This window comes from Salvelinus alpinus, chromosome 1 (genome assembly GCF_045679555.1).
Source record: "Salvelinus alpinus chromosome 1, SLU_Salpinus.1, whole genome shotgun sequence".
Classification (NCBI taxonomy): domain Eukaryota; kingdom Metazoa; phylum Chordata; class Actinopteri; order Salmoniformes; family Salmonidae; genus Salvelinus; species Salvelinus alpinus.
The window spans coordinates 110,575,173-110,589,461 of record NC_092086.1 but is presented as its reverse complement, the minus strand read 5'-3'; the positions used below and the strand labels follow the sequence as shown (position 1 = coordinate 110,589,461).

The 14,289-nt window shown below is 42.1% G+C and overlaps 2 protein-coding genes across 11 annotated transcripts in view; both read right to left on the bottom strand.

Moving 5' to 3' along the window:
* Positions 1-205: 205 nt before the first annotated feature.
* Positions 206-2,688, bottom strand: rad1 (RAD1 homolog (S. pombe)). Of its 3 annotated transcripts, none has more exons than XM_071341155.1 (6): positions 2,537-2,688; positions 1,916-2,117; positions 1,711-1,819; positions 1,212-1,470; positions 844-942; positions 206-602 (listed from the first exon to the last, which is right to left on the bottom strand). In XM_071341155.1, the coding sequence occupies exons 2-6, from the start codon at positions 2,108-2,110 to the stop codon at positions 431-433; spliced, it is 834 nt and encodes a 277-aa protein (XP_071197256.1). In that variant the 5' UTR covers positions 2,111-2,117; positions 2,537-2,688; the 3' UTR covers positions 206-430. The 3 variants fall into 3 exon arrangements, with proteins under 3 accessions (XP_071197256.1, XP_071197247.1, XP_071197240.1); XM_071341146.1 differs by lacking the exon at positions 2,537-2,688 and adding an exon at positions 2,331-2,502; XM_071341139.1 differs by lacking the exon at positions 2,537-2,688 and adding an exon at positions 2,320-2,501.
* A 2,518-nt stretch (positions 2,689-5,206) lies between these two features.
* sema4d (sema domain, immunoglobulin domain (Ig), transmembrane domain (TM) and short cytoplasmic domain, (semaphorin) 4D) overlaps positions 5,207-14,289 on the bottom strand; it is a 75,288-nt gene continuing 66,205 nt past the window's right edge. For 6 of the 8 annotated variants that reach the window (XM_071341039.1, XM_071341015.1, XM_071341049.1 and 3 more), the window contains one exon: positions 8,936-14,080. In XM_071341039.1, the coding sequence (XP_071197140.1) occupies positions 13,065-14,080 (1,016 nt within the window). In that variant the 3' untranslated portion in view covers positions 8,936-13,064. Of the gene's footprint in view, positions 5,819-7,338; positions 7,431-8,063; positions 8,289-8,935; positions 14,081-14,289 lie in introns of those variants that run through there. The other 2 variants (XM_071341066.1, XM_071341075.1) reach the window with 2 other exon arrangements.

The window sequence follows — 14,289 nt, the reverse complement described above, 5'->3', positions numbered from 1 at the left end:
GGAGTTGTATTCCGATAACAGACAAGATGCTGCTAGTCGAAAGTGGTAGCGCCAGTTTTACATTTATAGTCAATACTAATATGTTCAAATATTTATCAAAAGTGAAGGAATATTTTGATTATACAAATATTGTTTCAAGTTCCTTGTAAACTTCCAAACAATGGGAGAGCAGCATTAATTCACTGAAAACAAACCAAACAACTAATTGAGAAAAAGTATTAGCAATGAATCATTTTCACTTTAAATTGAACATGTACCAGAGCCAACACTATTTACAAATAACACAGTCAAGGAATACAATACAAATAACACAGTCAAGGAATACAATACAAAATAACAGGGCCAAGTGAAAAAAGGCAAGTTTTGCTTTAGAATAACATCTAAAACACTTGAGCCTCGTATTCTTGTACAAAAAATATTCCTATTCTCCCTAATCCACTTCCTCATCCGGACAGCAGTAGTATTCCACAAAGCAGATCTGTCCATCATCATTCCTGACCAAGTACTGCAAAGACAGGAACCCTCTGCAGTCTGTCCTCACCGAGACCTTACAGGATAGAGCCAAGGCCTTGGTGGACGGCTTCAGTAGAGACATCTTGTACCTGACAAAGAGGACATCAGCAAAGTGACAATCCAGTTAGCATGTACTTCAAAACCATAATTATCCCAGTGAAAGCCATACCCTCAAAGAGTGGCCGACCAGCAAAAACATAAATAATTGTGTAAATGAATTCCATGTTCACGTGCACATTTCTTGATTTCTAGGAAATGCAGGAATCTGTAGTGCCACACTTCCCGAATATCCAAATACATGATAATACAGTATATAGAAGATGAATGTACCTGTTAGTCTGAGTCTTTGTACACTGAAACAGCTCCATCATGTCAGAATCCTTTGGGTAATCATAATGGGCATTCCCAGAATTCCCAAAGGTAGACAACCTAAACATGAAAACAGATAAAGAGAAGAAAGGTTAACAATGGCACGATGATACTCTGCAACCATCATCCTGTAGCTGTAATGACCTCAGTACAACAACCAGCGAACTTGTCAAGAGTATCCAGCCTTTTGGTGGACGGACTGCTGCAGACAGAGACTACAGTTAAGAGTCCTTAATTCCCTACAATACAATGCCATTTTGAGATTTCCTCATAAAAAAAAAAAACACACAACACAATTTGTTTAGTAGAAAACAAAACAAGTATTGCACCTAAAGTATGGCTGACTGGGAGACATGGTGATCTGCAGGACCTCACTGGTCATGTCCAGCTCAGAGAAGGCCTCCTTCAGACTCTCTGACTGGAGGATGACTTTATTAGTCACATTGGTGCTGCAGAACTCAAAGTCTATGGGCTCCTCTGGCTCCTGGGTGTTGATCTTACACACCGTCACCACACCACCCTCCTCTAGGAACAGGGTCAGGGGGTAGCCGTAACCGTTGTAGCACATCCGCAAGGCAGTGGCCACTCCTTCAACAACAAAAAAGTAGACAAGACATGTTAGTTACTCCCAGTAGCTTTAATCATGTTTTTAGTTTCACATTTTTTTAATGAAAGGTGTGGCTGTGACTCTCTCCTAGAATAAAAAGCTGATGATTTTATTAACGTTAAAATAATGGCGTTTTGACCTGCAAAGTCTTCATCAGATTGTTTTGTAAATCACCCAGGAGAAATCTTAAAGGATATCAAGAAGACAGTCTTCTTCATTACCTGGTACTGTGCTTCCCCCGAAGATGGTGAGACAGTCCAGAAGAACGGTCAGGTTGACCTGAAACCCCACTGAGTCCTCTCTGATGGTAAACTCTTGGAAGATCTCAGCCTGGAAAAGAATGACAACATTAAGGAGACATGACAACACAGCCCATCTAAAGGTTAATGACTCAGAATTTGTGTATGTTGATATTCCTGCACTAACCTGAATGAAGGCATTGGCTTGCAGACATTTAGAGTCCTCCACAGTGACTTTCAACCCGTTTGGTGTGGCATTGAAAATGGCATGATCTTTGAAGGTGATGGCTTTCAAGATGTTGGACAGATTACGGACATTATCCAGACTAGCTACAAGGACGTAGTTGTCACCTCCAGTCTGAGACTGAGTAGACAAGGGCATTTTCTATCTGAAATAAACAAAATCAACAAAAATCAATGTAGGAAAGCAAACTACAGTAGCTAGCTAGATGATTGAAATCAAGATTAGCTAAAGTTAACATAGCTAGCTAGCCATTCTAGCTGTCAGCCCACTTCAGCCGGCTAACGTTACGATAAATCTGATCTGCCAGCGTTAACTTTATATAACCAGTAACGCTGTGTCACACGCACACAATTGTCACTCGTTTTAGAAGATTAATCTTGATATATCAAAGTCTGTTGACGTTTTTGAAGAATCGCGCCATCTGAGATTTCTTAACAATACTTTACTTCCGGGTGTTCTTCTTCGGTGGTGCATGCCCTGTCTCAAAGCCAATTGCAATATAATTTAACGATTTCGCCCCTTCTGTTTGGAGGTGTTTAAACAACTTAGTTTTCCAGACAGTACCTTGTCCATTATTGAGGTGTGTATGCCTACACAAAAAGACACACATCGCGACCGGGAGACCCAGCGGGTTTGGCCGGCTGGGATTTCCATGTCCCATCGCGCTCTAGCGACTCCTTGTGGCGGGCAGGGAAGCTGACCTTAGATGGCTAGCTGTACAGCGTTTCCTCTAAAACATTGGTGCGCCTGGCTTCCGGTTATTATTTTTTTAACCTTTATTTAACTAGGCAAGTCAATTAAGAACAAATTCTTATTTACGACTTCCTAGCAATAACGGTTAAGCAATCAGTGTGTCAAGCGATGGGACAAGACTTGTAACTACCAATTGGAAATAAGAAATTGTCGAGAAAAAGGGGTAAAAAGTAAAAAAATTATGATAATAATACTTTAAAATACTACTTAAGTAGTTTTCTTGGGTATCTATACTTTACTATTTATATTTTTGACAACTTTTACTTCACTACAGTCCTAAAGAAAATAATGTACTTTTTACTCTATACATTTTCTATGACACCCAAAATTACTCGTTACATTTCGAAACGCTTATTAGCAGGCCAGGAAAATTGTCAAATTCACGCTCCTTTCAAGAGAACATCCCTGGTCATGCCTACTGCCTCTAATCTGACGGACTCACGCGTTGGTAAAATATTGTGTAAATGTTGGAGTGTACCCCTGGCTACCCGTAATTCAGAAATTAACAAATACAATCGTTCGGTCTGCTTTTCTTAATATAAGGAATGTGAAATGATACTTAAGTATATTTACAACCAAATACTTTTACTCAAGTAGTATTTTACTGTGTGACTTTCACTTCAGTCGTTTTCTATTAAGTTATCTTGACTGTTTACTAGTATGACAATTGGGTACTTTTTCCACCACGGAGTATAATTTTGCATTACACAAAATACGACACTGACATAATCAGAGTGGTTGTAGGGTTGGCTAGATATTCCCGTAATCTGCCACTAGATGGCCAAGTGTTACTGCTGATCGTTATTTTGAGTGTAGCAGGTGTTCACGACTAGGGTGAAGGTCCGTTTCTGCTCTCTTGCCAATTCCTAATGGCATGACGATACTGAGTTGGCTAGAGGGCAGAAACAGACCGGCACCTGGCTATCAATAATCTCACCTAAAGGGTAGCTAGCCTTCTAATTATTATTACACTAGGTTACTATGCATCTGTTACATTGTCTTTGCCATATCACTGCAGATGCCAAGCTGTAAACCGGGGTGCGGAGAAAGACCTCTAACTCAGAGCAGTATATGGGGGCCTAGCCTACCAGTAGGTGCTACTTAATAATTCAACCAGAGAATCTGTTCCTGTGGAGTATTGCTGCTTTGATGTCATCATGATAGAAAGTATTTGGATGGGAAAAGGATGTCTGAGCGCAGCTGTTGTGAAGTTTCACTGTGACTCTCTCCTTTATAGCCTAAATGTCACAAAGACCTGACACTGATATGAACCACATACATATCTGCATTCAAACCACTGAAATATCAAAATGTCTGAACTGTACTTCACTGCCCTCAAATGTGGCCAATGCACGAAGAACACAGTTAGTATGATAGACAATAAGGCAACATCAAGTTCCACCATCAAGTTCCATTTAATACAATTTCTTTCTCCCACATTGTCATATGATTAACACATGGAATTAAACATTTCAGTGACAAGAGTTTAACTGACCACATAATGACAGAGAAGACATATGTGTCGGCAAAAATACAGGAATCTGAATCATTAATAGGCTACAACTGCATTTATTCAGCAATCTGAACCTATTGAAAGGCACTATGGAGTGGAGAGTGGAGTTTAGAGGTTACATTTGTGTCTGTACATCTTTGTACTGACACAATTTACTCATCTCTAGTTACTCTGGCAAAGCACTGGTAATGATATTATGTACTGTAATGGCAAAACAAAGAGATCAACTCTAATTTTGATTGAGAAATCAATGTGGATATATTCTAGAGTCTAGACATACCGGTAATATAGTCATCTAAATAAAACAAAACAAACTTTATATTCCCATACTTTAAAACATATTAATCTAAAAAATAAACATCTCATTCTCATCTGTAACAGCTGTCCACTGTGAAAGACAGATGGACACTGTGAAAGACAGATGGACACTGTGAAAGACAGATGGACACTGTGAAAGACAGATGGACACTGTGAAAGACAGATGGACACTGTGAAAGACAGATGGACACTGTGAAAGACAGATGGACACTGTGAAAGACAGATGGACACTGTGAAAGACAGATGGACACTGTGAAAGACAGATGGACACTGTGAAAGACAGATGGACACTGTGAAAGACAGATGGACACTGTGAAAGACAGATGGACACTGTGAAAGACAGATGGACACTGTGAAAGACAGATGGACACTGTGAAAGACAGATGGACACTGTGAAAGACAGATGGACACTGTGAAAGACAGATGGACACTGTGAAAGACAGATGGACACTGTGAAAGACAGATGGACACTGTGAAAGACAGATGGACACTGTGAAAGACAGATGGACACTGTGAAAGACAGATGGACACTGTGAAAGACAGATGGACACTGTGAAAGACAGATGGACACTGTGAAAGACAGATGGACACTGTGAAAGACAGATGGACACTGTGAAAGACAGATGGACACTGTGAAAGACAGATGGACACTGTGAAAGACAGATGGACACTGTGAAAGACAGATGGACACTGTGAAAGACAGATGGACACTGTGAAAGACAGATGGACACTGTGAAAGACAGATGGACACTGCTACCACAGTGGAGAAAGAAACTGCGAACTTCAAAGGTAGACTGTCGATCACTGAGGGAAGATCTGACACTGTGGAGATATCTGACACTGTGGAGATATCTGACACTGCATGCCGCCACTCAGTCACAGAGATTCTTCTGCTTTCACTGGGAATGCAGAGTAGACCCTCCCAAGAGCGAAGTCAACTGATCTGCCCAGTCCCCATTCAGTCAGTCAGTAAGGGGGAGACTAAGGCCTATGCTAAAGCCTGTATGAAGGGCCTGTAACATTATAGAATATCTTTGATGCACCACAACAGGTGAACACTGCAGAACTGAAGCCGGAGGTTGAAGCCTTGCTTCAGGCGTCGAACGGCGAGAATAGTGCCACGTCACGTCATGATGTCACGTCATGATGTGGCATTTTTGGACCAAGGTCAGGTAGGGTCACCTGGGCTGAAGCCTGTCTTAGGAACCAATAACAGTGGAGCTCAGGTGACCTCAGAGAGCACCTTGACCCTCACAGCTTTCCTATAGGAGGAGAGATACATACTGTAGAGAATGCAGATCGGTAATAGCTTACACTCATTACCTTCTGCCCCTAGGAAGCTACAACAGGTGAAGGAATCGGACACTGTAAAATAAAGTGTTTAAAATGTCATCAATCCCACGTTTAGGTAAGTTATTATGAAAGACAAACAGCACTTCAAAATGTTTTAGACTTAGGTGTTACTCCCGGTCAGTAAACCCTAGCCAGGTAGTAATGTAATCATTGTTTTGAACACAACCCTTAGACCAAGGTTCCCCAACTCCTTCTTTGTCTACTGTAGTAGAAGTGTTTACTGTAGTAGAAGTGTTTACTGTAGTAGAAGTGTTTACTGTAGTAGAAATCTTACAAAAAAATACCCCAAAAAATACCATAATTTCAAACCTACGTTTGTATACGATCACGTATGAGTGGGAATACTTTGCAACAGATATCCAAAATTAAAATCACTTGGAGCTGGTGCAATCAATTTGCTGGTGTTTTCAAAGTGATCGTATACAAATGTAGGTTTGACATTTTATTTTGGGGGGTATTTTTTGTAAGATTTTATTTTATTTTTTGCAAACAATTCAAAACATACACATACCAACGACATCACACAAACATGAACGACATCACACCTGCCCAGACCCACATGCCCCCCCCAGCGCCCGCAATCGCTCTCCGCCACATGGCCTCAAACTGCCTTCGCCCACGCACTTTCAACATCTAGATAAAGCATTTGACCTTTCCATTGTGCCAACGATGGAGGATTGGTTGATTTCCAGTTAAGTATACACTTTTTGAAGATGATTGACGAGAAAGGTATCGTCCAACCAGTCGAGTATCTCACTGCACCCTCATATGCCATGTCTTGAAATATGCAGCCAGCCAGAATAAAAGTACATTTACATTGTAATGATTGTTTTAGACAAATATATCGGTTTGGGCTTCTTGAGATCCATTTTGCAGTCTACAAATGATCTGTAATTATGTTCTGACCCCCTGACCATCCACTCAATAAAAAATTGGTCCCGCAGCTGAATCTAGTTGATGATCCTTGCCCGAGACACGTACAAGGTTGAACCAGGAAACAACCACATTTTTGTGCCGTTTTAAATAGTTAACTATTTTTGAACCGTGTAGAAGTATGGGGCATTCACTTCTTGAGTCACTGGAATTCATCACCTCTGCAATGGTCTAAGATATTAGATAAGGAGAGCACATCAAACCACTTCCCCCTCGGCCCCGGCCCTAAACAGACATGCAGAGCCATCAAAATTTGGCACGCAAGGTTAAAAAGCATGCGTGAGTTCAGGGTGGCTTCTAAATTATGTGCGTTATGTAATCTTTCATGCACACGCTCAAGCAGCGTTATGAAACTTTTATCAAATGTATTTTCAACATTATTGAAAAAAAGTTACTCATATTTTTAATTTCACTGCAGTTTCTGACACACACAAATCACCCCAATCTAAGTTCACTACTTTCCCAATGATTTGGTGCTTAGTGAATATTAACCTACCCATGCTCTTTTCCACCTCTTTAGCTGTTTTTCGTGTTCTGAGAGGGCACTCCTCCATTGGCTCATATCTCTGGATGGAATACTGTCTTCATCTGTTCATCAGAAACAAAAGTTACCGTATTTGACACTGTCACTGTTTCAGTACGTTTTCTTACGTTTGGTGCCTAATGAGCACGATGACCCAGTTCTCTTGATTCAACTGATATTACAGTAGGCAATACTGTAATATCAGTTGAAAACTTACTGTATTTGACAATTGACTACTGTAATATCAGTTGAATCAAGAGAACTGGGTCCTCATGCTCATTAGGCACCAAACGGAAGAAAACGTACTGAAAAAGTAAAATAATTAACACCTGGACTTGCAAACCATTTTCCGTTGTGTGCCCTAATGAACACAACCCTGGTAATGTAAGAGTGTTTGCCTGGGGGCGTATTCATTACGCAGATTCTGTTGCAAAACATTTCTTAAACAGAAGCAAATGGAACGAAAACGGGGGAGGGACCTACCTCAATTTGTTGTTGTTGCAAAATGCAACGTTTAGCTAATGATTACACCCCTGTCCTTGTTAATAAGATTTGAGTTGGCATTGATTTTCTAGAACCTACTGCATCATTTGACAAGGACTCATTCATAGGATTCGTCCAACATGCAGGCAGGAGCATATGGGGAGAGAGGGGAGCAATATAAAGATGTAGCTATCCCAGCCATCTATGATCACTACCTCTACTGAGGATGTTGAGGTCCACTTTAGACGTGTCATTTCCTGCTTTGGACGCAGCGACACATTGGTAGCTGGAGTCCTTGACCAGGGCCCTCTCTCTCACCCAGCTGCTCACCAGCACCTCTCCATGGGGGTCCCCCCGGACCAAGGGGTGGCGGTACTCTGTGATGGGCGTCTCCAGGTGGGCCCCGTTCACCTGCCAGTGAATTTGGAGATCACTGGGACCTGAAGGACATAATGGGACTTCATATGGACTTTGGATGGAGAGTCTCTATTGTGAACATGCTTTTTAGTCCAGGGCTTCATCTCTGTCCAGGAAACCAGCCCCGTTTCTCCAGCTAAGCTCCTTAGCCACTTAATATAGAGCAATGCTATAGTACTGACATACTATTCTGATTCACAGTGTTTCAGCCCAAACTGAGAGAAAGCAGATCAATTAAATTCTGCTTTACTCAAAGTTTTATTTCCGTAAACCAGGTATGCTTTGGCACATTAAAATTGCTGTCGAGGCACATCAATTCTAAGCTCTCACCCCAAACAAACTCCTTGGTTCGCGATCATAGAAATACCTGACAGATCTGATTCCAACAGATCCTCAGCACAGAAAGGACTTATCATTCTGCACATAATTTGCACAGTTTTCAGATTCTAATATGGTAGCATATATTAGTATGAACCACTTCATTCTAAATACTGCCTAGGATCAAGTGTGCAGATTTGAGTCCAAATAGATATACTCCTGTTGTGCGTCAGCATATTTTAAACTTTCAATCGTGATTGAGGGAAAACTTCATTTGTGGTGAGGTGAATGACTGTTGTGCAATGGTCTCCGATGGCCTTTTCATTCGTTTCAAAAGATCACATTCAGTCAATTCGTTTTTCAATGTATGCAATTTTAATCTTTCAAAAAGGTCATAAAGACTAAAACTTTAATAAAACCAGAAGCTTGTCTTCTTACATTTCCTGTTCGTGTGTATAAAAGTAACCTAGTTAGCTTGGTTTGCACGTTAGCATTATGACAGTTAAACCAGTAGGCTAAACGTTCAAAACATTTGAAATCAGGATGTATTAAAACCTCCCTACGAACAGTAACCCCAGAATGTCTATGGATATATGAACATCTTCAAAAAGTATATTCCATATATACACTGTACAGGCACAAGTTCTAGTATTAGATAGTATTGAAACTCAGTAATTGACACAGAGCTTAAGAAGTACCAAAAACAGTATTTTGTTCTTATAAAGACCTCTCTCGCCTCGTTTCAAATTAAATATCAGTCTCAGATTTCCCAATAACACAATATACAAAATGGTGCAAGTTTATATTTAAAAAAAAAAAATGGAACTAAAACCTTTGAGACAACTTGATCAATCAAATACATATTTCAGTGAGCTGATCTACTGTACCTTATCAACACAAAACCATCTAACTTTTCATTACATTATTGTACCGTCATCTATCGGATTTAAAAGGGGTCAGAATAACACATGGCTCAAGGAACACACTTGTTTTGAGGATGTGAACACATCCCAGGTTAGGGTAGAAAGGTAGGTAGGTGTGTAGGGGGTTGGTTGATGTGTGTCTGAAGGGAGAAGGCCACATGCAAGGTGTGGAGTGAGAGAGAGACACACACATAGGTCACAACAGGCACCACTCACCCAAGGCCAGACAGAAGAGCAGGAAGGCCTCCTGAGCCTGAACCCCCCAAGCCTGGTCTTGGAGGGATGGGGGCAGCAGGCACACCCCTAACCCCTCAGAGGAGGTGGAGGAAGGAGGGAGAGAGGGACTACTTCCCGAGGTGGACAGGGATGAGGAAGTGTCAACAGGAGAGAGAGGAGGAACAGCAGAGGAGGCGGCTGTGAGGGAGAGAGGGAGGAGGTGGGGAGAGCCGAGGGAGAGAAAGGAGAGTTCTCTAAGGACAACAGCCACGCAGTAAGAGAAATGTGTGAAACAGACAGACACAGGAGGGGAGGCTATAGGTCTAACTATTAAAGAGGCTTTGTGAACCAATACATCCATAGAATAAAAAAATAAAAAAACATTACTACGCTAAAATAAAATGAGAACATACTAATACAGATCTAACAGTTATTACTAAATAATCATCTTTAAAGAGTAAAACTTAAAGCTTCATTCAATAAAAAAAAACATCTGATTACTTCCAGTGCCAATGTTCTAAGGACAAAGAAAACAGAAATGCTTTATAATATTTCACCTTTTCATTTTACAAAGCATCTAACATTAGAGAAGCTTAATCTGGACTCAAACTGTACATACTGACATGACCAGTGGGGAAAACTAACCAACACAGATTAATATGGAGGAAGATCATGTCTAGTAAATATGACCTCAGAGTTCACGTGTCTTCGTACCATTGGAATTGTAGATTCACAGGAGATGAAGAGACAGAGCTAGAATAGAGCCGTGTAGCTCTGGAGAGGTCTGTGCTCTTCAGACAGCAGTGGTTTGAGTGTCCAGCATTTCCCGTCGTCATCATCTAGTGAGTCACGTTCACTCACTTCAGCACTTTGCTTTCTTCTGCCGCCGTATAAAAACAAGATTACCAAAACCACGTCCTCCTTTCATAAAACATCTGATGATTACCAAAACCAAGTCCTCTTTTCATAAAACGGGATGATTACCAAAACCAAGTCCTCCTTTCATAAAACATCTGATGATTACCAAAACCAAGTCCTCTTTTCATAAAACGGGATGATTACCAAAACCAAGTCCTCTTCTCATAAAACAGGGGATGATTACCAAAACCAAGTCCTCTTTTCATAAAACGGGATGATTACCAAAACCAAGTCCTCCTTTCATAAAACATCTGATGATTACCAAAACCAAGTCCTCCTTTCATAAAACATCTGATGATTATCAAAACCACGTCCTCTTTTCATAAAACAGGGGATGATTACCAAAACCAAGTCCTCCTTTCATAAAACAGCTGAAGATGCCTCATAGGCTTAATCTGACCCAGGGCCCTCCTCGGTCTTTAAAATTGTCCTTGTCAAACATGTAAGGAATGAGACTAGATTTAAGTAACAATGACCTCAAGCAGGTGTTCGGAGGATATATTGGCACGGGTGTTGTTAGGCCGAAAACCGTGCCAATATAACCTCCAAACACCGGCTTGAGGGCATTATCACTTTTATACAACGGGTTACTAACACATTCAAATAATGATTTACATATTTTAATGAAAAACATTATTTTTATGAATTTATTCATACCATTTCATCCTTCCACAAAATATAGTCCGGACACAAATCTAGGGTTGCTATCCAAGCCGGCTGGTCGTTTGTTCTATTGGTTCGGTTGCCAGAGACGCGACCCAGTCGTTCGTTCTAAATGTTCTATTGGCATACTGGCTGGCAACGTTTTTATCCCTTGCTTGCTAGCTAGCTAGCTGGCTAACTTAGTCACGTCAAAGAGTGCAGCCAGAATAACAACAAAGTAGCTGCATTTGCTTAAGCCGTTTTCTAGTGACATTTATTTGCATACATCCGGATACATCCATAACAATAAGCTAATGAGGTACGATTTCACCTGGCATAGAAAATGTGCTCTCTCGTCAGGACACTGTTGTTCAGCGGAGCTAGTCAACAACACAGCTAACACAATCACTTCAAACTGAAGCTGGAAAGACTGCAAACTAGCTGCACTTCATTTAGTTCTACCTGTTTTCTATTTACATTTATTTGTATACATCCATAAAAATTACGCTGATTAATGATTTTGACTGGCTGAGAAAAGCTGCCTGCCTGTCTCATCCCGACACATTCATTACTATGGGACAGCTGAAGATCGAATTTCAATACTGAAACTGTGTTGCAAATGTCAGAGAGAGACAAACTACTGAAAACCAATTGCTAGTCTTAAAGAAATGGTAGATAATGTCAAGATGCTTTTTATAGTGTCTGGGCTGATGAAACAGTGGATTGAGCAGTCAGATGGAACAGAGTAAATAGGCATTTCAACGTTACAGCTTTAGCCGGTGGTAACTTGTGGAATAGACACCGGTTGGAATGCGGTTTTAATCAGTCAGCGTCCAGGATTAGACCCACCCATTGTATAAATATCTATAGATCTCACCACACCTTTTCCATCAGTCAGTCACTGGCCACCAGTGGTTGTCTGTTTATCAACATAGCTTTTTCTAACCACCACCAGAGAACAAGGCATAGAGCGAACTAACAAACCGTCCCTGAGAATTTACAGATCGTCCTAGAGGTTCTAGAGGAGATCTTCCTAGAGATTCTAGATTAGATGGTACTATAGGTTCTAGAGGAGATCGTCCTAGAGGTTCTATAGGAGCTCGTCCTATAAGTTGAGATGGAAAGCAGCTGACCTACTATGTCAAATAGCCTTATTCACTGAATATTCAGAAAAATACAACAAACAAGTTATGTTTTAACAGCCTTAGAAGAAGTTCCCATGTTATGTTTTAACAGCCTTAGAAGAAGAAGTTCCCATGTTATGTTTTAACAGCCTTAGAAGAAGAAGTTCCCATGTTATGTTTTAACACCGTTAAAAGAAGAAGCTCCCCGCATTGTACAAAAAAATAACGAAAAAGGCTCCAATTTGGAAAACAAGTTAACTTACCAATTTGGTAAACAATGTTTCCAATTTGGAATAAAAATCTGCGTTTCTTGCTGGAAAAATGCAGAGCGAGATGGTTACAGGTTTGCACAGAGATTAGGCTATGATTTTAATATTTAGTTAGTAGGTCCTACATTTTATTGATCTTGGGGTAGCCAGAGTGAGTAAGAGAATCTCTGAAGGCAAGCGGGATGTGTGACTTGACCTCCTAATAACTGAAGTAATCTGCCTCAGTCTGTCCTTCTGAAAGAGAGGTGGCCACTGAGCTTATGTATAACACACAGGTTTGTATGTATAGGCCCACTATGTGGAGAGAGCCAGCAAGGGAGAAGAACCCTATAAATAACAAGCCTTAATATTCTTGCACTAGTAAAAAGAGAAGCTGAGATGTGCATCTTTTAGTACGGTGATGCTTCTTGATCTGCGTCTGCATATTCAATAGGCTGTGAGTCACAGTCCACGTCAAAGGGCTTCTCTTTAGAAGGACTGTCCTCTCCCCCGTAGCTGCGAGAGGGGATCTTGCCGTTGCTACACTCTGGCTCGGTCTCATAGCCGGTGTCTCTCAGGGCTCGGGGCTGTACCCCATTCTGAGAGAGGCGGATCTGATCCTTTACGTCCAGCTTGTCTACTGTGACAGGCTCCATGAGGCCGGCCTCGCAGGCTAAATACTCGGACTGGGGCTTCTTCTGGCTTCCCAGCAGAGCCGCACGAAGACGAAGACACGGCCCTGGTAGGTACTGCATGTAACAGTTGTAGACCAGGGCAGCCAGGAAGAGGAGGAAGAACAGGAGGAAGAGGAAGAAGAAAGTACTGCTGTTGTCGTGTTGGAGGTACTCTGTCGCAGGGTCCCGGGTCTCTGGGAGCGGGACAGCGCTGGAGCTGGGGGGAAGGAGCCTGGCGGTGCTGCTGCTGCTGGGGGGCGTGGTTAGTGATGACGAGGCGCTGTGAGTGGGTGGTGGTGAGGTGAGGGCGGTGGAGCTGGGAGGGGCTGAAGTTAGTGGGAGGGGTCTCACGGTGTTACCGTTATTACCTTCAGTGGCAGCGGTGGACTGGTGGTGGGGGTGAGCGGAGCCGAGGGTGCTGGCGGTCTGAGGGGGGTGGCCTCGCGGTGAAGGCCTCCTGGGGACATCCACGTCTAGGACATACCCAGCCAGGAGGCGGCTGAAGTTCTTCCCTGCAACAGGGGCCCACTCCAGTGACCAGCACTCGTATAGGCCGTGGTCCTCTGGGGCCACGCTGTAAATGAGCAGACCCGTCTCACCCATCAGGTGGAACTTGGAGGCCTCGGTCATGGTGCTGCTGTTCTGCTTCCAGACCACCACGGCCAGGTTGGACTGAACCAGGCATGGCAGCTCAGCTGAACTCCCTGGTTTAACTGTCACACGCTGGTAGTTCTCCACGGAGAGCCCTGGCACTGTGAGGAGAGGAGAGGAGTTTACTCTCTGAAGAGAGGGCTGGTGCTACTACATCTGTCCTGAACTTCCTTGCTGTTTTTTAATGCTGTGTAATGTGAAGTCTCTGGTAAGTAAGATGTTTATATAGCAATTCAACTTGAACTAAAGCGATTTAAAGACATTCCTAAATGAGCGTATTTGTTTACTGTTAGCACTGCAGCCCGTCTCT